The sequence below is a fragment of the Pyxicephalus adspersus genome, chromosome 3, assembly GCF_032062135.1.
Source record: "Pyxicephalus adspersus chromosome 3, UCB_Pads_2.0, whole genome shotgun sequence".
NCBI lineage: Eukaryota > Metazoa > Chordata > Amphibia > Anura > Pyxicephalidae > Pyxicephalus > Pyxicephalus adspersus.
In genome coordinates, this window is record NC_092860.1 from 24,470,619 (window position 1) to 24,497,309 (window position 26,691).

Here is a 26,691-nt window from a genome sequence, read left to right on the forward strand (position 1 = left end):
CTGATCTGATTGTCTTGCTATGCTATGTACACATTCTAGAATATTGCCTTGATTGTTCATTTTAGGTAAAAAGCTAGCATGTGTACAGTGGTCCCCTGAAGTCGTTCATCAATCAGCCCTAGTGTATCATTGAATGACCAATCAGGAATGACTAAAATGAGCGACCTATAACATTGTATATATTACAGAGGTTGGACTAAGTCGTCACCCTTTAAGTCCAAGTCAAGTTCTAAGTCATTGACACCAAGTCCCAAGTCAAGTCTCAAGTCACCAAGAATTCTTCCAACTTGAATCCAGAGTTAAGTCACTTTATTTATTTGTCACCTCTCCCATTTGTCCGCATATAGAAACAGAGCACAGGATCACATTGTAAGTCCGCGGCTTTCTCCTCTGACAGCTGAAGGGGGAAGGGAGGAAGGCAGTGAGTCCTCTGTATCACAGCCCCCCCCCCCCCCCTTCACCTTTTAGAGGAGAAAGCTTAGAAAGCAAGAAAGGAGGGGAGGAAGGTGGTGTAACAGAAGACTCACTGCCTTCCTCCCCACCTTTCTTGCATTCTAAGTTTTTTGCTCTGACTTAGTTGAAACACACTGATTTAAATGGAACCTGTCAGGACAGAAATATCAAGTCTAGCTTTGCTGATCTTGGTTTTCAAATATATGCCCCAGAGATGTTCTTATCCATTCCTCACTTCTTGGTGAGTCCCTCTTGGAACATCTAATATGCACATGCTTGTTCTGGGTGAATAACGCAGATAAGAAAGGGTAAAGATGATTTCCCCATAGAATTTAAATTTTTTTTAAAAAAAGGCAGTAAGGCCAATTCCTATATTTCTATTGTGGCAGACTGAAAATCTGCAGCTGTGGACTATTTTTAAGTTCCCTTGCAAGAGAAAAACAAAACAAAGTAGCTGTGGCTACAATACTGAACTGTAATCAGGAGCTGTCTCTTGTACGAGGAGAGACTTCTTGTGGCACTCCTATGGGAGTTGTCCAAAAGAGGAAAAGAATCATGCAGATACTGAGGATGGCCCAACTTATTATTATTAAACAGTATTTATATAGTGCCAACATATCACGCAGCACCCCTTGATGGCTTGTCATTATGTGCCCTGCATGTATTGATGCATAGCGTTGTACTGATATCATCACAAAATCACAGTCTGCATCATTGCAGACCACCCACCATTGAAAATAAACTAATGAACACCCTGTGTTTAATGTGGTGTCAAGCTCATTCTTTCACATCTCCTTCAGAGCTTACTTCCATCTCCCACCCTTCTGACTTCTGGAAAAAATATGTATTTTAAAATATAATGCATGAAGTACTGCTGATCCAAGTTAGACACAACAAAGGCTTAACATAGGTCCGATATCTAAGAAGACTGAGACTGAAAAGAGATGCAGCAAAATGATAAACCATTTGCTATGTGACTCTCTTCCCCTATCAGCATATATGATATGTTATTACATAAGTACTAAAGCACACATGATTGGCTCCTTGTGATGCTTCTCGCTTCCTTAGTCTGTGCTTTGCAATAGGCTAATAACAGCCTGTTGGTATTGCAATAGACTAGTTACAAGCCAAATGTTGGGGCTTGCATCTGAAAAATTACATTACATTTTATATCTGACTACAGCTTAACTTTAACATTTGTGTTTAGTCAAAAGTTTACCCAAATATTATGTAATGCCTATGCAGCATGACTGGTGCCATGTTAACATTGTGTTAAATCCCAACATACATATTTAAACACAAAATTTCTGTCTCTCATTAAAACCAGGGATTTCATGGAAACCAAAGTCATATAATGATTATTGTTACAAAAAAATTGAATAAAAATGTTGATATTTTATTTACAAACATCAAAATAGGTAAAAAAAAAACAATGATATACATATATTCAGCAAACATAATTCACATTTATTTGTCACTAATACTTCCAAAATCATTTATCTCACACTTCTGTCCTAAGAAATGCCAGACAACCCAATTTTTTGTTCAAAATATAAATTAACTCTCTTGTTTGAACAACCTCCTTTGCATATATTTATGGGAACTTTTTAGGCATTTCAAACAGTACAACACAATTTTAAACTGATGCCAGCAAACTTTATCAACTAATAAAACCATATTCTCAAAAACCACAATGGTATATATATTATCCATGTTTTCTATTGAAAACTTTCATAGTTTGTTTATAGAGAGGTTTCTGCTCCCATTTTCTTGATAAAGCAGCTTCTATTGCTGTGAAATGCGTTGAGGAGAAAAATAGGGCTTCTGGGGATGCAGGGGATGCCGATAAAATACATCAGGCTGTGAAGCTAAAGGGAAGCAGAGGCGCACAGCACGGAATCCCCGTCCCGATTCCTAACAATAAATGTGTATGAAATGATATCAAATAATTCAAATAACCAGAAGCCTTGGGAGCTTCAATAATGTTTTATGTATTACACTAGTTATATACTGTCTTTGACAGCTAGTCTGGATGCAGAGCTGATGGTGTCAGTAGTCTCAAGCATGCAAATAACAATGTGTGACAGGCTAAACACCTGAGCTATATGATCCCTATAAGTCAGGGATTCAGAATGTATTAAAGGCAGATGATGGAAACACCAAACAGACAAGTTGTATTTGCAGTTTTTATTAAATTGTACTTTATAATCAGATAAATTAAATAAAATTGCTGGCTAAGTGTTGTGGGTTACTGTACTGAGAGCTCTAAAAACCACATATCAGTACAGATATTTGCAATGACTGGTATTATATGCTTGTCTGATAAGCAAAAAAAGGTTGAGAGCTTGCAATTATAAAATGCATGCACCTAAAGTATATTTACCATTTTCTGCGGGTTTGACTTTGAGTGTTAACAAAATATGTGTTTACCTATGTGAAGCCCATTTTGTCCAAACAGAAAGGTTTCAGTTTTGAGCTAAATGGGTTGAACCAAAGTTTGTGAGGTTATGTAAATATGGACTCCTATATGTCAACAAAAAACAGGTGCAAAGTGTTTATGAACTCTTCAGTGCTAGATTCAACTTCAAGACTCCCCTAGCGCCTCTAGCGATATTAAAAATCAGTGCAACCTGACTTCTGTCCTACTACACAACAGCAAAATGAAGGCTTTGCTCAATGCCTGTTTGCATTGAGCCATTTAGTTTAGAAACTCTGATGGCATTATTAGAATGCAGGGGATCAGCTGAGGGGTGAAGAGTGCCAAGTGGTCGCCCTATGCTCAATGTATATAAGGCCTTCAATTCAGTCACCCTTACCTGTCAATGACATGAAGCGCCAGGGCTTTGCTGACAATATATTTTGTTTCTCCTTTTTCTAAATTCCAAGAGAGATCAGAGAACTGGAAGGTGCAAAAAGAACTAGTAGTGGCATAAATCATCAGCAATATAGCACTTGGCCACCAAAAGAATAGAGGAAGCATGAACCATCAAGGTTGAGCCGTCATAAGACAGTGGCTTGTCCTGCCTCTGCCAGTTTCACTGATTCCAGCAATAGTCACTAGCTACAAGGAAGACAAGCCCTACATACTCCAGCCATCAGAGAAAAAGAGATCCAAGCCTATTCTGCATCTCATCTAGACAAACAATTACAGTCCAACCTGATTCTGCCTTTATCCATCCTGGACCCGCAGTGGCTGCATACAAAAGGATGCTCACGGTGCAAAAATATCCTGTGTTGGTAAAAAAGCTTAGTGAAATGTCACATTATCCTACTGGAAGATGTCAGCAGAAGATGGGCACATTGCAAGCATAAAGGGATGGACATAGTCAACAACCATCCCAGTTCAGAGTGTGGCAGTATAATATCCTTCTCACCACCTATCTATACCACCAGCCTAAACTATTGATACAGGGCAAGATACAGATAGTCCCCGAGTTAAGGACATCCAACATACAGACGACTCCTAGATATGAACGGGGCAGTTGGTGATATATATATATATATATATATATATATATATATATATATATTGCTGTTCCCTGCTAGTTGGTGTGCAGTACAGAGGCTTGATAGGGGGAGGGGTGGTTTGCATGACTTGCAGAAGAAGTCTGTTGATGTTCTGCAACATCTTGTAACTCTTTAATGACCAAGACAAACTCTGCAGTTGTTTCTTTTTGCATATCAAAGCACAGCTTGCCCCTGGAGTTAATGAATGCCTAGGCTCCATAAAGTTTTTTAGACTCATCAGGCAATCTTTTTCCAGTCTTCTCCAATTTTATTGAGCTTGTGGACATGGTAGACTTAGGTACTTGTTCTTAGCTGACATTCTTAGTGTCATAGAGAGGCATCTAGAGAGGAATCTAGTGTGGTCTCCTCCTCCTATACTCTATGCTTCAAGGTTCAATTTTAAAGTTATTGTTTGTAAAGTATTATTGATACTTACCGGTACATGCTGTACTTGACCAGGTAATTTGGATCTCCGCCCCCCACCCTCAAACAGAAAAAACCCTCACACCTTACCTTTCACAAAACATTTTCCGCACCCATCGGAATTTTCTTTTTACATTCCCACTTACCCGAAAAAACTGTCCCTGCTTCCTGACGGACCTTCTTATTTAACCCTTTCTATTCTCCTCCCCTTAGCATGCGACCAGACCTCAAGCTGGTCCCCACCTCCTCTTCCCCTCTGACTCATCTCTTGTCCCCTGCATGACCCTCCAGCAGGACTGATTACCCAAAAAAGGGGGGAAGGGTGGGGGCTACCAAAATACCTTAGTCATGCCGTCCTTTGCAAATTCCTGCTACAGGCCTCACTTTATGTTCTCCCTACAAGATTAATATATTAAACATCTGAATTGCACATGTGGACACGCTATTTCCCTTCTGCAATAAAACAAACTTACCTGCCTGCCCACAATCTTCTTTGGAAAGTAAACCATGCCTCTTGGCATATCACACATGGCTCTTGGCATATCTGGGAATTGATGAACTTCAGTGCACATGCATATTATTATAGTTACATCATTACAGCTTGGCCAATAAAAAAGGACTGGGTCAAGATGTCAGCACCACTGAGGAGGGGATGGAATTTCTTCCACTTTTGTACCCCCAGGCAATATAGTTACACAGGGGGGGCTGGGATACTTTACTTCTACTCTTCTACAGCAGCACCCACACAGTTTGCAATTGAATGGCAGATTTAGTTCTTATTTTCCATGTATGACCTGCCTAGATGTTTTCATTGAAGGGTTGATTGCAGAATTGATCAAGTTTTCTGAAAGCTGTATCATGTGGTGTCCTCACAGATGGCTTTTATTCTGGAGGAATTTCTGGTAGTAGTAAAATTTTTAAATATTAGACATACCAATAAGCTGTAAGGGTTTTCATATGTAAAATAGATAATATAATGACTCATTTTTTTCTTTATCTTGATCAGGTTTCTAAAGACATATTCTCTGTTTCATATTCTGTGATAAAGATATTAATCTGCAGTGGTGAGAGCAGTGAGCCGTTCCAATTTTCTTTCTGAGATTTAGCTGTGATTATTGTGGTCATACACGTTTCACACCATTATTAATTGTCAAGTCTTGCAGATGTACTGTCTGTGCCTGTCTAGCTCAGAAGAGAGCAGAGGGGTACAGTTATTTTTGCAGGGAAAAGGAAGTTCAAGCATGTTGCAGGGACAGGCACTGTGAAAAAGAAAATCTTAAAATATCATTCTCTTCCATCTACAGCATTTTTGTAGCAAGTGCACACTATAATTATCAATAAATAAAATATTTATAGTGGATATAAAAAGTGTACACACGTCTGTTAAATTGCCAAGTTTTTGTGATTTAAAAAAATGAGACACAATAAGTCATTTTAAAATTTTACCAACTTTAATGTGACCAAAACCCGTACAATTCATTACCGCATTCTTTTTGGGTTAGAGTCTATCAGCATGGCACATCTTGACTTGGCAATATTTGCCCACTCTTCCTTGCAAAAGCGCTCCGAATCTGTCACATTGTGAGGGCATCTCTTCTGCACAGCCCTCTTCAGGTCACCCCACAAATCTTCTATTAGATTCAGGTCTGGGCTCTGGCTGGGCCATTAAAAAACTTTTATTTTCGTCTGATAAAGCCATTCTTTTGTTGATTTGGATGTGTGCCTGTTGAAAGGTAAAATTTCTTTTCATCTTCAGCTTTCTATCAGCCTGAAGCTTTTGGGCCAAAAGTGACTAAAAGTATAAAGTAATCTCCCCTTTTTGTGATGTTTTTCTTTCTAAGTAATTATTGTATATGAGCAAGGGTGGCACTGTATTTCAACCCTTACCCTCCATCGTTTATAAAGTTTAAGGCTGTTTATGGATGCAAAAAAAACTGCATTGGCTTCAGGACACACATTTTCCAGGATCTTCACTACTATGTCTAGCAGAAGGCAGGAATTTCTTTGTTCATTCATCACTCAAGACATCACTCTGCTTCACTGGCACCATGCTCAACTGCTCATCAATCCCAGCATGTACCGGGTTTTGTTTGAACTTCAGTGGCACTAAATCATCTAAAATAAAAAATGCCTTTTTAAAGTTAAATAAATAAAGTTAAATAAATAAAGTTAAATAAGCCTTTTCTGATAATACTTGCCTACTAATACTAATGCTTACTTGCCAAAAACAGTATACTGTAGGTCTGCTTTTCACTGCTATACAAGTTACAGTCTCTTCAAGTCAAGATGCAATTTGCTGCTTTCATGTTCAGTTGATAAATAATGATTGTTTTAGGTTAGTTGAAATTCATGTCCCAGATATTCTGCCTTACTTTTACTAAGCGAACAGATTCCTAAAGATAAGATGCAAAGAAAATGAGCATATTCGTTAGATTTGTTGTAAAGCCACATGAAATTAAAAGAGTGTCTACAACTCATATATATATTAACATTTACAAATGTAGGACAGATCTAGCATGTTCAGATCATATATCATTTATAATTGCCACATATCTGATCTACTGTGGCTTTTTCCCTAGACTGATATTTTAGCTTTATTTCATGAATTAAACTTGCCGACATTACAAGGTAATTGCAAAACCTCCAAGCATGATATTACCATCAATATTGTTGGGGAGGCAGGGGTGGGTGGAAGCCGTGAGAACATTTCAAGTCAAAATTTTTTAAAAAAGATTGTGTAGGTATTGCTTAAATAGAAGATAAGTTATTAAAAATGCCTTTCAAGGTTGTATTTAGAAAGCTCACTACAAATCCACTAAACAAAATGGCTTTAGGGGTGTCAAGGGGGCATGTGGGTAAATAACTTAAGTGAATAGTTAAAAAAAATAAAAGAAGTGGATAGACCTAGAACTTGGTCTGTTCCAAAGTAGAGGTTTTCTGTTTACCAACAAACAATCATCAAATGAAGATAAAACATTTAATTGTATCTCATATATAATGAGAGACATCAGTTTCAAAGTAGTTGCATGTACAATTAGGTAAATAAAGGACCAACAAAGCAAATATACAATTAGAGTCAACCAAGATACATAAATGTGAAGGTAAAATATTTCAACATGTTTCGCAAACCTTTGTTCCTATAGGGGATATAAGTAATGCTGTATTTGTACAACTCAGTAGTTGGACCAGAGACAAGCATAGGTGGATTTCAATTGCACTGTATCAGATGTTTCTCTTTCCGTGGAGCAGCCTTTTATGAGGAATAGTTAGATCGCATTTATAAAGTAAACAGGACATTTTCAAATGCTGGTTGGAGCCTAGTAATTGATTAGAGGTGAGGAACAGATTAAGGCCCCACCATTCATTGGTGTATAGGAAAGAAATATATAGAGGTTAAGGCTGCTGTACGGAATTAAGATTTTAGAAATGTGAGCTGCTTTGCAGGGAAAAGTTTTAAAAAAGCAAAGTAAGCAAATAAAATACATTTTTATGAAAAAACTATGTTGCTTTTTATTTTTTTTTTCTACTAGGCACATGCTCCCTGACATCCCTAGCAAGCTAGTCGCTTCCATTTAGCCTAAAAAGGTAGCAGACGCCTTAGAAAAAAGTGCTTTATTGATATTAATATTCTTTACCATTCAGTTTTTATATAATTTTTTATAAATAGGCACTGTGCTTTTCGGTTCTATAAGGATGGGAGGGGGAGGACAAGCAGGAGGTCCCCTCTGCATCCTTTGCTATAGGAAACGACAGTGGTCATCCCTGGTCGGCTATCTAGTGATATGCTTGCTATGAAATGCAAACATTAGTTGTATCCAAGCACTCATTGTTTCTCATTTCTTAAACTGTGTGCTAGACAAATTTGTTAGTACCGAACAGGCAGATTTGTGCAGTCTGTTATGAAATATGAAGATAATCCAGTTGATTGACAGTTGTTTAAACTTTTATAGTGGAAATACATGTTTAATTATGTTTTATGTTTAATTATGTTACACGTAGATGGGAACTTTTTGTGCAGTAGCATTTGCCTCACCAGGCAAATTCAAATTGACAAAAATATTATAGTTAGTCATTTTGAAATTAGCCATTTTAGCAGTATGTAGAGTAAGCATATGGTGAATGCTTTAATAACCTATATAACATTAATATCCTAGCATACACATCTATATCATACAACACTGTGCTTCCCCCTTCCTCTTTATAGCTTTTCTCCAAGAAGACAGTGTGGACATAAAAACAATGGCAGTGCCCTGGCTGACTACTACTCCTCCTTAGCATTAGTATTCCAGTGTTAGTTTAGGTCAGGATATAATATGAGTTCTTCTCGTGTTTGCCCAGGTATCCTCCAGGCACTCTAGTTTCCTTTTTATTTTCCAAAAGTAGCATAAGTTTTCCAAAAACATACTGCTAGGTAAACTGGCTTCCCTCACAAAAATTAGCCTTAGACTCTGTTAGGACTTGAGAGATGGAAAAAAAAACTGCACTACCCAAGTCTGCATTCACTGCCACTGCCCCTACTCCCTTCTTATTTCAATCTTTCCAACCTGCATGTTTGGGTGCATCCAGAGGGGTGGCATATCATAGATTTACAATGCTGTGCTACTAAGATATTGACCTGGCAATAACTTCCTATTCTTCTGAAGAATGAGATATTACTGCGGAACACTTATTTTGTAGGGGCATTTGCTAACTTTATGTTGATAAATACGCACAAACTCCACAGCTGTTTATGGCAGGTTTTGGCATGTCAACCTGCCTTCAATATTTAACCAGTTTCTGTGTTTCCTTTTTTAAATAATTAAATAATAAACATTTTTAAGATTGTTTTTCATGCTGATGCCCTGAAAGTTCCAATTTCATAGCCCCGGCCTTCCTTGATTCTTCTGCCTAGTGATTTGGTACCGTGTATCATCCTTCCCACCTGGGTGTGCCCAAGGACCACAACCTTGTAGTAACCAGCAGGGCAACATCCTCACCACTGGATTACTGCTTAGACTCTGCGCCTTGGCCCTTCTCAGGGCTCACACCATTTCTGTGCAAGCCACAGTGGCCCCTATTATTAATATTATTATTATTATTATTAATAATAAACAGGATTTATATAGAGCCAACATATTACGCAGCGCTGTACAATAAATAGGGATTGCAAATGACAGACTAATACAGACAGTGATACAGGAGGACAGCGTGACAGCCTATTTCTTTCTAAACTTACCAAGTAAAAACAAAAAGGAAAAACATCACATCTAAGCAGTAGTAAGCTTTAAAATATTACATTTTGGTTAGTTTTAGATATATTTATTGGGCATATCTATAAGGCAGTAAATGTAGTAATCACCAAGTATTCACTGCAGGTTAATCTTTATGATATGTTTTGAAATGCATGCTTTGGAAATCTACATGTTTGTTTTAACAGGCAATACATTCTTGACAGCAGAAGTGTATTTTATTCTTTAGCAATAAAATACAGAAGATCATATTATGATCTTTTGGAGCACTATGGTATCAGTAGTATGATGTTTTCATGCTTAGCGTTACAAATAAATTATCCAATCACCTGTTAGGAAACATTGTGATCATTGTACACATAAACTCATTCTGCTATTTAAGGTACTACAGATGCTCCTTTTTCTTGTGGTTAAAAAGAGGCTGGTCTATGACTATTAGTAATAAAAACTAATGCAGAATGGAGTTGTTGTCTCCAAATCGTGCTTATTTCCTGAGGGAGGGGAGCATATATTATGTGAAAAGAGTATATACTTATGTGGATGAATATTGCTGACAGACGACTTCACAGTCAAGAATCCTTAGGCTTCCTTGTGTCACTTCCATTTCATCCATTATGGTACCTCAACAGCTATATGAGCAGGTAAGAAATAATACAACCCACACATTTTATTATCGATTGCATAAAAATTTAGTAAGTCATTGAGTCACTTGCATTTGAATTAAAGTTCTGTGCAAATGAAAAATCTTAATTTGGATTATCAAGCATAAAAAAAGATTTCCATACTGCTCAAGGTAGGTGCAAAATTTGTGGGTGCCAGTTTTGACAAATCATTTGGTATAAAAAATGAATCTCTGTACTCCGAGCTGTAGCAAACTTTTTTGTTCATTAAATGTCAGCTTGGATCACATGACATGTTTCACTCTAAAAAAAAAAAAAGTACCTTTTAAGTGTGAAACATGTCAACAGTGAACCTTGCTGCTGTTTAAGAGCAGTCTAGGCTTGCAGTGATTCATTTTCTGAAAATATTGGTTGACTGAATAACATTCTGAAACAAGTTTTATGATCAAGAAAGATAGAAAAAAAGTCAGAGTGCTTCAAAGCTGAAATAATGAAACAACGTTTGTACGAAAATCTTACATCAGAAGTGATTGCTTAGTAAATGTCACATGCTGCATAAAAAACTTAGCTCTGATGTGATTACAAATGAAGCAATGTGAAGAAAACCATGTGGCTTGTTTAATATGGACAACAGAGTTTGTTCTTCATTTTTTTGTATTTTGGTCTTTTATACCAACTTTTTCTTATACCAATAAAGGTTTGATCGCTAGTGCCCATAGGCTTTAATGCAGTTGACATTTGTTACTTTTGAGAGGAGGCAATTCACCTATGACCATTTTTTTTAAATAGGCGAAATTTTTTTAATACTTTATTATTCTCATACACTCATATTGTGCTCAGCAGCCAACAGCCCATGGTGCACTTTGGCTCTGCTGCTTAATTTTCAAATGTACCAAGGGTAGAATTATTACACAGAAATATTTGTGTAGAAATAATATTTTTCTAGTAAACTATGTGACAAATGACTTGCAATGTGTCTATGAAGGACCTTATCTATCCAGTTCATGGTATAGGTTGTTGTAGTTAGTCACATTTTAAGTGGAATCTTTCTGTATAGAACAAATTCATTCAAATGTCTACTGCAAGCTAGAATAGAATTTGTAATTTTCATGTACAGTAACATTATTTTTTTAATGTAAGAAAGTAGAAAAATGTTATATTGTTTGCAGAGAACAAAACAACAGAACAAAAAACAGTTTTGCAAAATAATATCACCAAAAGAAAGTCTTTTTTTTATCCTGGGGGAAACAGAATATGTATTACTTTAATTTAATAGTGACAAAGGTATCGCCAAATAAACAGAACCCTATTCAATTTTGCTCTGGTCCTCAGGGAATGGAGATTGTATGCACAAACCCAAACAGGCCAAGTGATGTGTCAAACAGATGGGAAACCACCCAGCTTAGTGAATGCTGTTGGAGTACAGTAGATTGTAAATGGTGGGGAAGGGCAGTAGGACAAAATGGACAGAGGATCTTTAAAGCAAATATATACTGCAAGTATCCTGATGAAGACACTGAACATATGCAATAATAATAGGCAGCTTCAACAATTGGAATCATTGTGTAATCCTAATTTTATCTTTGTCAATGGGTCTTCTTCAGCCTAATTATACGTAAAGAGGAACTGAAGTGGGGAAGATGTGCAGAACAGAGGACAATAGATTATTCATCAGCATTTAGAAAAGAATTGTACTATTCACTTTTACCCTAATCTTTATATGCAAAAACAGCTGCAAATTACCAATAAAAATAATAAAAATATACTCAAAAAGGTGTTTAGTGCTTTAAATACCTAAAATATGTGAAAATTCAAATATCTATCAAATATCCACAAGATACTCAACTATAAAGGGCTAATAAAACATAAAATTGATTTTCTAGTTAAGTGCAGAAGACTTTGCGGAATCCCCGATTCCAACCAATAGATAAAATTCTTCAAAATGCAAAAGTATTGCAAATTATAAAACAATTTATTAAGCACAAAAAAAGCACTCCATAACATTTAAAAAAAAAGTACAGATAAATGTCCAATCCAGTCTAGCAAGTGTGTGTTGTGTAAAATTCCTCTTTTTAGTTTCACATGGAACCCCTGTCCTGCACAGAAGAATAGCTGAAGTGTGGAACTGAAAAGAAGAATTTTGCACCAGCACACAAACTTAGTTTAATATTCAGGTCTATTTCTGCATTTTGATTTATGAACTAGTTTAATTGTTTGTGCTCTATAAAGCACATATATGGTGTGCACTTTTTGTGACTAATGAATTATTTATGTTTGTTATATGTATTGATTTTGCCCTTTAAAGAATTTTATGTAGTAAGGTGGTTCTATAGATGTGTTTTGCTATTAGTGGAAAATCATGTTTCACCCTAATTTTTAGTATTCTGTGTATAATTGATAGTGATTTGAATTATCACACATATACCAAGTTATAGCACTTAAGCAATTAGTACTTATGTGAGTACATTCATCCCATTCTCTTAAATTGAACATTCAAATAACAGTGGAGAGTGAAAAAGGTTGCTACTAACATTTAAAGATATTTAAAGAGAAATCTATTTTCATTGAACTTTTCCTAAAAGTAGCACATTTGTGCAGAAATACAAATATTGTGGTAAATATTATATATATGTTTGCAGTGTGATAATAAAAAGCTTTGTTAGGGAACGAGGAAGGGTGATCTTTTTATTATCAGTGATTCTGGTATCACAAAAGTGGGAATCAAATAAAGTAAAAGAAACAGACTCAGTTGTTTGATTCTTACTTGTATGATGTCACAGAAGACTGCTGCTAAATAAATCGATATAAATAATAACATTGCCAACATTTCTGTTTGAAATACAGACTTAGGGAACACTGGAGCTGATTTGGTGATGGAAATGTACAAGAGAAGGGCTTTTCCTGTCCATTGCCCAGTGTGAATGCATTAACTTTAGTAAATCAAGCCCATTCTTTTTATGGGTATATGTATAGGACAATGTACAGACAGTTATAGGTATAAATTGTACATGTATTAGGGATAATAGGACGAGACATTTACTATAAAAAATATTTTAGTTATCCAACTATATATTTTATTTGGTACAAAAAATAAAATATATTTAAAATAAATTAAATTATAAAAAAAATTTCAGCTACTTTGGAAAGGTGTTTACACCAAGTGGTGTTAGGCAGACATATGAAACATGATGCGAAAACATCTTTTAGCCACAGGGATGTGTTAAAAGACAACAGGTTACCAATGGCAAACATTATCAAGATATGAGTCAACAATGTGCCATTCAAACGGTTGGTTTGTAACTGGTATAGCTGTGGGAAAAGAGATGTATGAAACCTCTCTAGTAACCTTACTCATTTCATATTCTTCTCATTTACTAAAATGTGCCTGGAGTTGTTCAGTCTGTACACCCCAATAAAAGAATCTGACCAATTGTATTTGAAGAGGTACAAACCATGAGATATGTGCCCCAAAAGGCAAGCAGATGGCAAATGATTAGTTTCTCTGTCAGGGGGTTCAGGCTTATGACTACCAAAGATGTGTCCGAAGATTTGAATTCACACATATTGCAGCCCATAGACTGATGCTGAGGGTCTATATCATTGTGCATAAATATAAATGAACATGAATGTCTGGAACTGGCTTATGCACACTCTCTACAGCACAAAACACCATGAGGAGGTTACTAAGTGGTTCTCAGCTGATATTCTGTGTTTGACCCCGCTTGTCTCTTCACTCCACTGATTCTACCTCCTGCTCCTGTAAGTGCCTATGTCTGATCTGCTAGTCAGCATTCTTTACAGATTAATCTTAACCTTCCAGCATCATAGCAGTATTTACTGCATCCAGACCCATTGTAGACACCCATAACAACTCCAATGGATATTAGATGGGATAAAGTGCAATCATTATTTTTCTTTTGAAAGCTTATCAGGTCTTGTTCTGGGTGTGAAGGCAGCCATTGTGGTGGAGGTGCAGCCCATGAGGAGTAATAATCTAGAAATATCACAGGTACAGAAAGCTCAGATCCACAAAAAGAATAAAGAAGAAGCAGGGATATGCAAAATGTGCATGTCTTCAGGTACAGATAGAGTTTTGTGTTCAACAAGGAAAACAATGAGTATCAGAGTACAGACATCAGCAATTGTCACTACAAATAATCATAAGGTATTGGGGTGCATAGATTCATTACGTGCCAGGAAGTGCCCTGCTATATTTAGGCACATATTTTTGGTTTGCTTAGGACAATCAGCATCTTTAGATGTTTCCTAAAAAATAGGTCCCATTTAGTATTACATGGAAAATTGTAATAAATGCCGATCTTACGCATGCGCAGTGGGATTGGTACTCTTTTTTTCCTATCTACGTCACCTGATCTCACACCTGTGCACTACAAGATTGGGTGACGTACAGAGAAGATGGAAAAAGGGGAAGGAAGGGGCCCCCCCTTCACCGGGACAAAAGAGGAAAGCAGAACCACGCAGGACCCTATTCAGGAAACCATATCACATGATGCATTAAATGGGTCTGGGACCAAGCCTGCACCTAACGTTATTTATTAAAAAAAATAAACAATACATAGTAATTGTGCCAAAAAGCCCCTGTTTTTTTTCTCTTTCTCAAATTGATTTCATCGCTTCAATCCCTTATGAGTTCAGGGAGTATGGCCATACCTGGGCCTGAGAGACCTGAACAACTGTGACACCCATTGCAGGTGGGAGATTGAGCCCACATTTGCTTTGTGTTGGAAGGCTAATCATGATCTCCAAGCTTACATTAGAAAAGGTGAGAATACCTTTACATATTTGTACGCAATTATATCATTAGTGATCTTTTTTCATTTAAGTTCTCTTTTAATGTTTAGAACAGGTAGATATTCTTCTAAAAAATATTACACACTTTCCATTTATATATCCAAGGTATTATACAACAGATCCGAAACAATATGCAGCAAACGCAGGGTGTGTACTTCATGATGATACTTTTTCCGTTTGCACTTGCACAAGTTAGCTCTATGTCAAGAAGGCCACATAAGTAATAAGTCTAAAAAATAAAGTGTTGACAACCCACTGAGGGAAGAATTAATTGAAGCTACATGCACACATGAAGGGTAGGTGGGTTCCTTAAGTGTGTTCTGTAAAACCTCTCTTTGTTTATTGGTAACAATTACTGCTCAGCTTCAAACTTATTGGCAGAGGTTGTGAACTTCTTGTTTATGATATGTTCTAACCAGGAATTATGTTCTTTGAAACCTAGCACTATTGTAAGTGCATTTGCAAAAACAATACATCTCTTTCATGATAAACAGGAAAGCAAAACAGGTCCTAGATTGTGAGAAAAACTGAAACCTCAGCAGCTTGGCAGTTCAGTGTATGAAATCTGGATGCATTTAAAGGCTTAGTTTCTTGTTTTGCTTACAGACTAAACCCAAATGACGAATGCCCTTTTAACTTTTGAGATGGATTTAATGTTGCTGGGTGTAACCCAGAAGGGACGTTTATTTGAGGTCTGACATTTTAGGTACTAATAATTTCAGAGGTAATCAAGTGTTATACTTGAAGATGCACTTAATAAATAAATGTCAATGCAGGGGAAGACTGGGAACCTTTGGCCTTGGAGACAAATACAGCCAGCTGGCTCTTTAATGGTAGACAGGCTTCTGAGGGCTAAAGAAAGTGTGCTAAACAAAGTGTGCCATGGGGACTCCAATGGGGTCCAGTTGGTTGGCATATTGAAGGCTGGGTGTTCCTAACTGGCATGTTCTCCAGCCCTTACCTGTATCACCAAGACCAGTGGTTGCCAACCATTTTTTCGGACAGACGGACCACTACGTTTACCGGCTCTGGACTGGGCATGTGCGGGGTGTCACTTAAAGGGGAAGAAAGTTCCCCTTTAGTGACGTTATGATGCCAGAACCTTCCCACTCTCCCATTGCAGGTCTGAGCCTGTGATGGGAGAGTGGGTGGGTTGTGTCCAGAGACACAACCCACCCACTTCCCTGAGTCTGCGATTCAAACGAGAGACATGGTCCGCAACTCTGGCCGGTGCTACCTCCCAGCGGGGTCCTTCTCCTGACCTCGCTTGGGGGTGCACCAGCCAGAGCTGCTGACCACCAAAATTTTCTCCACAGGTTGGCGACTGCTGACTAAGAGTAAATAACAGCCATGGCATGGCATGCACAAGTCAGGTCAGTTATTTCTTACCATCTGGCATCCAAAACTCAGAAGTTCCAGTGCTCAGGTCCACAGATTTTATTCCAACAAACTCTATCATCTAAGATATCTACTTTTTGCACAAAAAATATTTTCTTCCAACAATGTTCACAGACAGAATATTTTACATTTTATTGACTATATCACATTTCCAGACACTCACAAATTTTTAAGCACTTTGTGAACTTTAGCTTTAGGCATCTTGCACAATTCTAGAAATAGATGTCAAGCTTTTAGGCAATTAGTTTATGATAGCCAATTAGCCTAACTGGAGTCAACATGTGGATGAACATTACATCAGGCCTATCATCACTGCCTGTTTACTTGACATAATAGTAAAATTATGGCAAAAGAAGCCAAGACCTCAGAAAAAAATGTGGACCTCAACAAATCTGGGTCATCCTGGCAACAATTACCAAACCCTAAAGGTTCTATGTTCATCTGTACATACAAAATTATGCAAGTATAAACCTTTAAATTTATTAACATTTACATTGGGCTGTAGAATAAATAGGGGTTACAAATGACAGGCAGACACAGACAGTGACACAGGAGGAGGAGAGGTCCCTCACCTGAAGAGTTTACAAATTAAGAGGTGGGGGAAGTATCACACAATAGGAGGGGGGATATGGAATGGTGGGAAGTAGTGAGGGATTTTAGAGACAAAAGAAGAGTAAAGAGAATGAGTACTATATTGACAAAATCTGAATGGCTGCTCAGCAAGCACGAAACCACTGCTCCAAAAAACACCATAAAAAGCCAGGTTGCAGTTTGCTATGACACATTACAACAAATATCTTACTTTCTGGAGAAATGTCCTCTGGCCTGATGAATCCAAGATTGAAATGTAATCAATATGTTTGGTGGAAAAAGGGTGAAGCTTGCGAGCCAAAGAACACCATCTCAACTGTCATGAAGGGAGCCTCGTGCTGTAGTGGTTTGCTGCAGGAGGGACTGGTGAACTTTCCAAAATAGATGGCATCGTGTGGAAAGAGATATACTAAAGCAACAGCTCAAGAGGTCAGCAAGGAAGCTGAAACCTAATTACAAATAGGTCTTCCTAATGGACAATGAACTCAGGCATAATTCTAAAATTGTGGAAAAAGGCTAATAAATAAAGGACATGATATTGGAGTGGCCATCACAAAGCCTTGACCTGGATCGGATTGACAACTTCCGAGAAGAACGGAAAAAGCGTGTCTGCAAGAAAGCCTGTGAACCTGACCTAGTTAAACTAGTTCTGTCTGAAGAAATGGGCCAAAAGTCCAGCAACTTTTTTTTATGAAGCTTAAGGACGACTACCAAAACATCTAGCTGAAATTAAACAATTTAAAGCAATGCTACCACATATTAAAAAAAAGTGTATGCAAACTTGTGACCCAGTGGAATTGGGATAAAGCTAATAAAAAGTGAAATAAACTGTGAACATTGTTGAAAGGAATTACTGTTGTCATGCATAAAGTAAATGTCTTACAGTTTATAATAAGCCAAAGTATATTTCTGTTAGTAAAACTCTTTACCCTCTGTGTATGTAAGCACATGACTTAAACTGTACACTTTGTAATTTTTGGATTCAAGCTTTTTTTAATACAGTAATGCAACTTGAATCTCTAGTATACAAATTAGACTATACCATATTAACTACAGCGTATCAGGTATTCCCTAGTTTTAAATAGCTAGAACATATACAGAGGTTTTTTAGGTGGTTATATTTTATTTTACACATTGGCCTTCGCCTTATTGAACCAGCATATTCTCAATATGCATTGCAGTGGAGATTAGAGTTCATCTGTTGGAATACAGCCTGCAACAATGTATACCACAAACAGATCCAGTGTGAAGAAAATCACAAAAACCTCAAACATGATAAAAGAACACAAAGACAGAAAACACAGTTTACTAACCACAATGTTTAAGGGTCAAACAACAGTGAAAATCATTGCTAAAATTAAGTTCTGCCTTTTAAACCAAGGGACGAAAGGACAAGATGTGACACCATAAACCAAGATGAGAAGTTTTTAGTTTTGTGGTTAAAATTTTAAACCGTTTGACAAAGGAAGAAGTAGTACCAAACTCTGCTGATATGTTCCCATGGTTTAACTCCTTAGTGCATCTGCTGCTTTAAAAAAACATTCAAGTGGCAAAACAGTTCAACACAAGCTAGCATGTTATTTAAGGGACATTTTTTTATTTGTGTCCTGCTGTTGGTAAAGGTACACAGAGGGTACTGGAATCAATCATCTTTTTCTCTGTATAATAGACTTGAAATCCAATGGCAGATCCAAAACACCCAATATGACACTTTTCATACTACGGTTTAATACAGTGGTATCTGTTTAGGGGGATTTTTGGATCTGGACATCTCCCCTTTCTCAAAAAATTACAGGTTCACATTCAAAAATCCGTCTATCAATAATCTGGTTTCTTCAGATTTCCGGCATGGATTTTGCAGCGCATTTTTAAATTTAATGGAGGCGCCGTTTATGTTATGATGGCGCTGTACTCCAGAATCAGCTGTTGGGTCTTGCTTGCTCATTCCTTCTCATTTATTTGCTGCTGTATAGCCCTATTATGGATTCAGCATCCATTTAAAGGACTGTACAGGTAGTCATATGCTGTTAAATATTTACAAAAAATGTACATTTACAAAAAAAACAGCACTTGCATATTTTTTGATTGCAAGTGTTTTAAAGGCCTGCATTCTATGGCAAAGTCTTAGTTTATGCATACAAATGGTATGCATACAAATGGTAAATTTTTTGGTAAATTTATATACAATATTGTATGATGCAGTTGTCCTTTAAATCTTGGTGCTCATTTTAGGATTCAAATTTAGAGTTTTAGGTAACAAGACCTGAGAAAACAGTTATCAAGCAACAAACATTTGCAAGACTTTCATTTATTGTCAGATTATTTGTGCACAGTGCACCCACATAATCCCTGGAAATTATTGTTTAGATATGTCAGTGAGCGTAAATGCCAGGCTTCTATATCAGCACTCATTTTTTCATTAGCATAAAACACAGATTTTTATACATTAGTACATAACACAGGGGACTTCTGGTTCAGACAAAGCTTTTTGTGTGTTAGTATAAATGTGACAGACAACAATGACAGACTACTTCCTTGTCGGTAAAGAGATTAAGGTTTAGGCATTGATTATACATTTACACATACATTTAAAGCTAAATAAATAGTAATGTTTATAAAACTTATAAAAGTTATCAACAAATATTAGAAACTAGACAAAGAGGTAACAGATTTACTAAGAGTATTTTTTTATTATTATCAAATTTACATAAATACAATAACAATACATAAATACAAGATCAACCCAATCACCAACTATGTATATTTAAAGCAGACCTTCAACTTAAATACAGTTTTTGCATTATTAACACCTTTCCTGTCATTTTTATGCCAAAAAAAAACCCTTTACTACATGTAAAACTGTTTTACTTACTATTTTAAAAACTTTACTTGTTCTACCCACCCTTTCCTGTTTGCTTGCCTTGGAAAGTTTGGCAGACAGACTAATCTGACAGTGAGATGTTCATTTTACATATCCCCAGAGGTGGCAAGTTTCATGTAAATAGAATCGTTGGGCACCGGATCTCCACCTGCACATGCTTAAGATTTGGGACCGCATTATCACGGAGTAGGCAACCTCAAAAACCAGGAAGGTTTCTCCCGTTTTTGTCCTGTGGCAGCACAGGCATACAGGGGAGATGTCAATAGGAAATGTTACCAGCCGTACAGTCTGTTTAGAAAGTCATGAATCAAACATGATCTGGTGGAGAATGTTTTAAAAGATGACTTCTATAGGTACTAAAGACACACCAGTGGGGGTAAGCAAGGGAACGTATTGTAAAAATCCAAGAGAAGGATCAGAAAACTATGCTGGAACTAGTTGTGCACAGATATAAGAAATAACAGTTGAGTATTCTTGAAAGACTAGTGAAGCATGTTGGGTTATGAATAGGGATGAGCGAGCGAGTTTTTAAAACTCGATCTTGCGGCAAATTCGGCCATTCTCCCTTACCGAAATTGTAAGGAAGAATGTCTGGTGTAAATTCGCCAAATGAGATTAAAATTATAAGAAAAAAAATACAAACAAAAAAAAGAAAAAAAGATCAGCGGCTGTGCTGATCAATAAATGCAGCCACGGCATTCATTGTGCGATCCCCGGCACTAGAGGTTAAATGGGGAGAAGTCTCCCCATTCAAAACCTATAGCGCTCTCTGATTAGCTGAAGAAAGCTTTGAATGCAGCCCTGAGAATCCACTGTGGTGCCGGGGATCGTAATGATTTTCTCGATCTTCTGATAGTTTCGCGAAATTGGTTTGCCGAAATTTCGCAGACCCATCAAAAGTCTGAGGAAATTTTCGCGAAAATGCCAGAGGCATTCTTGCTCATCCCTAGTTATGAATGGCAAGCCATAAATCCTGGTATAATGGGAACAAGCAGGTATGTTAGTGGGGAAAGCTACAACTTGAAGAAGCATAGCAATAGGAAGGTATTGGGTTGGAGTTTCCATTACCACAGCCACATAGTGTTCAGCATCTATGTCTTTCTCCAGGGTATTGGAGACCTGATAAGAAGACACAGGGGAAGAAATGAGGATAGACAGAGGAACATAGTCACATACATAATTGAGCAGAATGGTTCTCCAAGTGATGTCGGCTACAAGTGCCAGATGAGCCATAGGTCAAGGTTCATAGTTCAGCAGTGACTGGCTAGTAACCCCAGGATACCCAGCTCTGTGATCAAATAGCAACAGCTACAAACTTTGAGGTCTACAGTATAGTAGGTGTGCGTTTTGTATACATGTTTGCTCTTCCTATCTCCCTAAAGGTGATCTTTTTTCACCAGGTGTGACCTGTGGATACTAGTTAGTATAAATCTGACCTTTACAAACCTTAGTAGATTCATGTAATCCTCTTCAGTGTAGTATTCAGACTGAGAAACATAAAGCCGACAGTTTTAGTCTATATGATTAGGTTTGTGTGGTCTCAGGATAAGTACACACATCAGATGATTCTTATCTGATTCTCGCCTCAGGGTTAGTATCAGACAAGAATCTGACATATGTACAGGCGCTGTGCGACATCAACTAGAAGACAAACAACTAGAATGCTTGTTCTCCCCCTCCCCTCTCCAAAGAGCAGAACGACTTTGAATCTACAGCACTCAATCATGCATCTTTAAGTCTTTTGTCGTTGGGATGGATTGTGAAAGTTCCTTTCCAATGACAAAAATCAAATGTGTGCACACATTACAGCCTAAGGCTATGTAGACATGTCAAATTATTCTCGCCAGAGATAAACAGTTGTGCTTGTCTTGTGAATACACAAACAAATGAACAATGGGATTTTTTCGACACCCAAACATATTCCATTCCGAAATTATTTTACCACAACATTTTTACATTTTATTCAGAATAAATATTTAAAAACATAATATACATAAAAATATACAAAAAACATAATATGCAACCATTTCATTAGTTTACGACATATACATGACTATGGAGCAAATTTTCTCTCCAGCTTTTACTAAAAGTCAATTTATTTCTCTGTTCTCATTTTGACAAGTAGGCTTCATCAGAAGAACATTTTAGATATACTCCATTTCATAGTCACAATTTTTTTAACAGAAAGAGAGAGGGGAAAAAATATTTGAACAATATGTTATTATTTCCACTTGGCTCCCTTTGGCTGATTCTACAATACTGACTTCTCATTAAAGTCCTAATAAAGTCTTGGTGCAACTCATCTCAAAAGACCACATGACCAAAGCCACAAGACTGGAATTAAGAGTCAAATATTTCGAATCTGCCTTTTGCTTTTCAACTTTAGATAAGTGTAGTCATTTGAATAAACAAAAATGTTCTTGAGGGTTTACGTCTGCTTCAGATAATTTAAGACAAGGAGGGATATGACTGGTTTACATTGTTTAGTTCTAGATAAAAGAAGGTGACATAAATCTGTGCAGAATACAAAAAAGCTGTGATTTAAGCAAAGCTAATTTTTTATTAATTTTTAATTTCTTAATTTCTTTTAATTATTTTTTTTTCTTTTGCAGTTTTCTGACATCCCCCAGTTTACAACAGATTATTATGTTTCTTCTGATTATGAGATTCCAGAGATGTGTGAAGTCAGTGGCATTACAGGTTTCAGCAGAATCTTTCAACCATTTGTGCAGATGCTCGTATTGTTGATTGGTATATCTGGCAATACCTTGGTTCTCCTTACATATGGATTCTCCCGAAAGGTTAAATCTATGACTGACACCTATCTTATTAACCTAGCAATAGCTGACCTTCTCCAACTCATGACACTTCCATTTTGGACCATCAGTGCTATTAATGGCTGGGTGTTTGGCAATGTGATGTGTAAGGTTGTACAGGGTGTGTTTTCCATTAATTTCTTTAGTGGATTCCTGTTTCTAACCTGCATCAGTGTGGACCGGTATGTTGAAATTGTGCTAGCCGTGAAAGCTCACACAAGGAGACAAAAATCCATCTTTCAGAGCAAAGTGATATCTTTTGTCGTCTGGATGGCATCAAGTTTTCTTAGTCTTCCTGAGTTCATCTACAGTGAGTCAAAATATGTAGATGGTTCCAAAATCTGTAAAATGATCTTTCCGGAGGAGATGACCAGTACAGTAAAGAGTATGAGCAACTTCTTTCAGATTGTCCTTGGCTTCATTGTTCCGTTCTGTGTGATGATTGTGTGCTACTCTGTTATCATCAGGACCCTGCTTTCTTGTAGGAGTTTTGAAAAACACAAAACCATGAAGGTCATCATCTCACTTGTGCTAGTCTTTGTGGTCTTCCAACTCCCCTACACACTTGTCACTTTCATGGAGACCACTGACTTCATAGGAAGCAAGCAGATGAGTTGTGAGGAAAGAAAGCGTAAAGATATTGCCATCATCATCACCAGCAACTTGGCTTTCACACGATGCTGCATCAACCCAATACTTTATGCATTTGTGGGTGTTAAATTCAGAAAAGACATATTTCTCATGCTGAAAAAATTGAAATGCATCTCCAGAGAGCGTTACATTAAATACTGTGTAACAAGCAGAAGTTTTAGCACTCCTGCAGCAATGGAAACCAGTAGCTTTACACTGTAGATGTGATTCTTCCGGACACCAACACTAGCATATAATGAAGCAGCGCTTTATAGGTGACTGCAGGTATTGTTTCTATAAATCCCATGATTTTTCAGTTTTGGCTAGACAATTGATTAGGCAAATCACCGATCTATCCCTTCATTTAAAAATATTCAGTATTTTGGATGTATGTTTTCTCCCACACTGCAAGAACAAAGGTGCTCCCTATTTCATGTTCAACATTTGGAGAATCTATCACGTCAGAGATAGAAATGTGGAACAGGGAACTTGAAAAATGTATTAGGGGTGAAAATGTATTAAGCCAAAATGAGAATTAGTTTTCCAGCAATTATTCAAATTTGAAATAGCCATTTTAGGTGAAGTTACACTTTGAAGGCCAAGCTAATATTACATTTACAGTTGTTAAAGAGAGTAAGGCTATGTACACACGTGCAGTAATTGTTGTTGGAAAGGATCTTTCACAATCCCTTCCAACAAGAAACGACTGCACGATGCATAAACGAGCACTGTACATACACCGCCATTTTGCTCTATGGAGGGGGAGAACGATGGAGCAGCTCTCTGCGGCACTCTCTCTTCCTTCACTTTCATTACAATCGTTCTTCGTCCATTTTTCGTGGATCTGGAAGGCGGACGACGAGCAGTGTACACACGCAAGGTTCAAAGTGGATGTAATCTCTAAAAATTAAAAAAAGTGAGACCAGACAGGTCTCTGCTGGTGGGCTTGGGATCATTTTCCTGTTGCATGGCCCAGTTTTAGGCAAGCTTTAGCTGTCGCACAGATGGCCTCTTATTTGACTACAGTATACAGAGACGTTCGTGGTCAAGTATAGTCAGATCAAGTGCTAAAGGCAGATGGTATATGCATTAAACCTTTGTTCTCAGTACATGTTATGTAGCAGTACGTGTTAATATGAAGTAGTAAACGCAATGACTGCAAGGTGTGCTTGTTGACTTACACGTCACTGCTGCAGCATTCTTTGCATTAATTTTCACATGATTTTTTTTTCATGTATATAGTCATTGAGACTAATTTTTTTTTTTGAAGATTTTTCAATTGTATTAAAAAAGAAACGTAAAGTATAGAAGATAATTACAAAAAAGGAAAAGAGAAACATAAATAACAAAAGACATCCGCCCCTCATTATGTAAATCAATTAGGCGCATGGTTGTAAATGTTCGGAGGTCCACTAAGTATTCCAGTGGTTGTTGCAATGTCGTATATTACATCACATAATTTTTGCATTTAGACCATAAAGTCTAGCAGGTGACCCATTGGTAGTGGTCGAATGACCCCTATCTCATAAAAAATTGATGTACCATAGGATGCAGTATGTAAACCCGTATGCTAGGATAAACAACCAAACTCATATTCAAAGAACTTTTTTAGATTCAAACATCAGTATTGTAAGTGCTCCTAAAATTACTCCAGCCCCACCTACCTTTACAGGAGATATGAATTCAAGGCCCTTAAATTTTCACAAATATTTAAAGCCTAGATCAATGCATTACTGTAAATAAAAGTGTTACAAAAATATGCTGGTTCAATAAGTGTTTCTATGCATTGTTCCTACCTGGTATTCTCAAAAATTCTGAGTAAAATAGTGTATTCTGTTAAGCACAGGATATTTACTGGACTGAGATGTATGATTTAGCAGCTCAACCACAGGCTTGTGGTCTATTATTAAGCACTAAATATCAGTATGACAGAGTAAGTATAACCTACACACACAAAAAAAATGTGTAAAAAAAAATCTACAACCGAGCCTTTGGGTGGGTAGAAAAATACAATTGATTTGTATGCAATATTTTATGTTAACCTGACTCCAAATTGTATTTTTAGTCCTAACTATAATAAAGATACATGAAAATCAGATGGATTTGGACATTTATTAAAATTGTAAGGAACATAATCAAACTGTAAGTCTAATGGCTCTTGAAAAGTTTTAAACGGTTTTCATGAAAAAATGTTGATATGTGTGTATCATTTAGGAAAAGGAACATTTTGGTGTTATTTATACAGGGAGGTCCCATGACTATAATGTCTTATAGTAATACTATATATCTATAATTGCATGAGTAATGAATGCATTTACATCAAGTGTTAAAGGCAGATTGTATATGCATTAAACCTGTTGTAATTATATAGCTGTACATATTAATATGAAGTAGAAACCAAACAAGTTATTTGTGCAGTTACATTTGTATCATAATACCAATCAGTATCTTGTTGCAGTTATGTATATACTCAAATATAAACCAATTTTGGTATAAACTTACTCTTTTAACCTGAAAACACAGGTAAATGCTTTGACTTGAGTGAAAACGGAGGACACAAAATACAACTGTCAGTCCTAATATTTAAAGCACCTGACCATCATGTCTACCGTATGGCCAAATGATGTAGACACACTTTCAAAGTCCAGGTGTTTTCCATGAAGGGTATTTATTGTTACATCATTGTGAGCACAATTGTGCTCTTCTATGTACAAAAACAACTTTATAAGGACATGGTTTAGTGAATTTGGAGAGAAGGAACTTAAGTGTACTATACAGAGCCCTGACTTCAACTCCAATAAACATCCCTGGGATTAATTTGAATTAGTACAGAGTTAGGTCTTGTCATCCAGCATCATCACCCAACCCCACAAAAATGCTGAATGGGAGCCAATTTTCAGAGATATCCTTCAAAATCTTGTTGAAACCTTTCTAGAAGAGTGGTGGCTGATAAAACCTCAAAGGAGGGCCAACCCATATTAGTGAACATGGATTTGGAATGGGAATGTCCAACAAGCTCATACAGCTGTGATGATCAGGTGTCCACAAATGTTTGGCCGTATGGTGTATGTGTATAAAACCATTGCCAACATTTACATTCTGATGAAAAAGCCTAGTTAACTGGTTTCCTATGAATTATTTAAATTAAAAATGATTGATTATAATGTATTACGTTTCATCCTGTGTCCACTTTATTGGATATCTTCAATCATGTCAAATAATGTCTTTATACCTTCTGTTTTACAACTGCTTTTCCCTATCGGTTCCCTAAATAAACCAGACAGGGTTCTCTGTCCAAGCTACTGTCATGGTAGGATGTGATCAGTAGTACA

At 36.9% G+C, this 26,691-nt stretch overlaps 1 protein-coding gene and 1 long non-coding RNA gene across 2 annotated transcripts; one reads left to right on the forward strand and one right to left on the reverse strand.

Annotated features, from left to right (window-relative positions):
- Positions 1-6,359: 6,359 nt before the first annotated feature.
- On the reverse strand, positions 6,360-17,597 carry LOC140327677 (uncharacterized). The gene is made up of 3 exons (XR_011920072.1): positions 17,244-17,597; positions 6,602-6,776; positions 6,360-6,498 (listed from the first exon to the last, which is right to left on the reverse strand). It is a non-coding gene; the product is annotated as an uncharacterized lncRNA (long non-coding RNA).
- CCR10 (C-C motif chemokine receptor 10) lies at positions 10,081-25,506 on the forward strand. Its single transcript, XM_072407041.1, has 2 exons — positions 10,081-10,252; positions 22,526-25,506. Exons 1-2 carry the CDS (start codon positions 10,226-10,228, stop codon positions 23,579-23,581), a joined length of 1,083 nt encoding a protein of 360 aa, XP_072263142.1. The 5' UTR covers positions 10,081-10,225; the 3' UTR covers positions 23,582-25,506.
- The last annotated feature ends 1,185 nt before the right edge of the window (positions 25,507-26,691 follow it).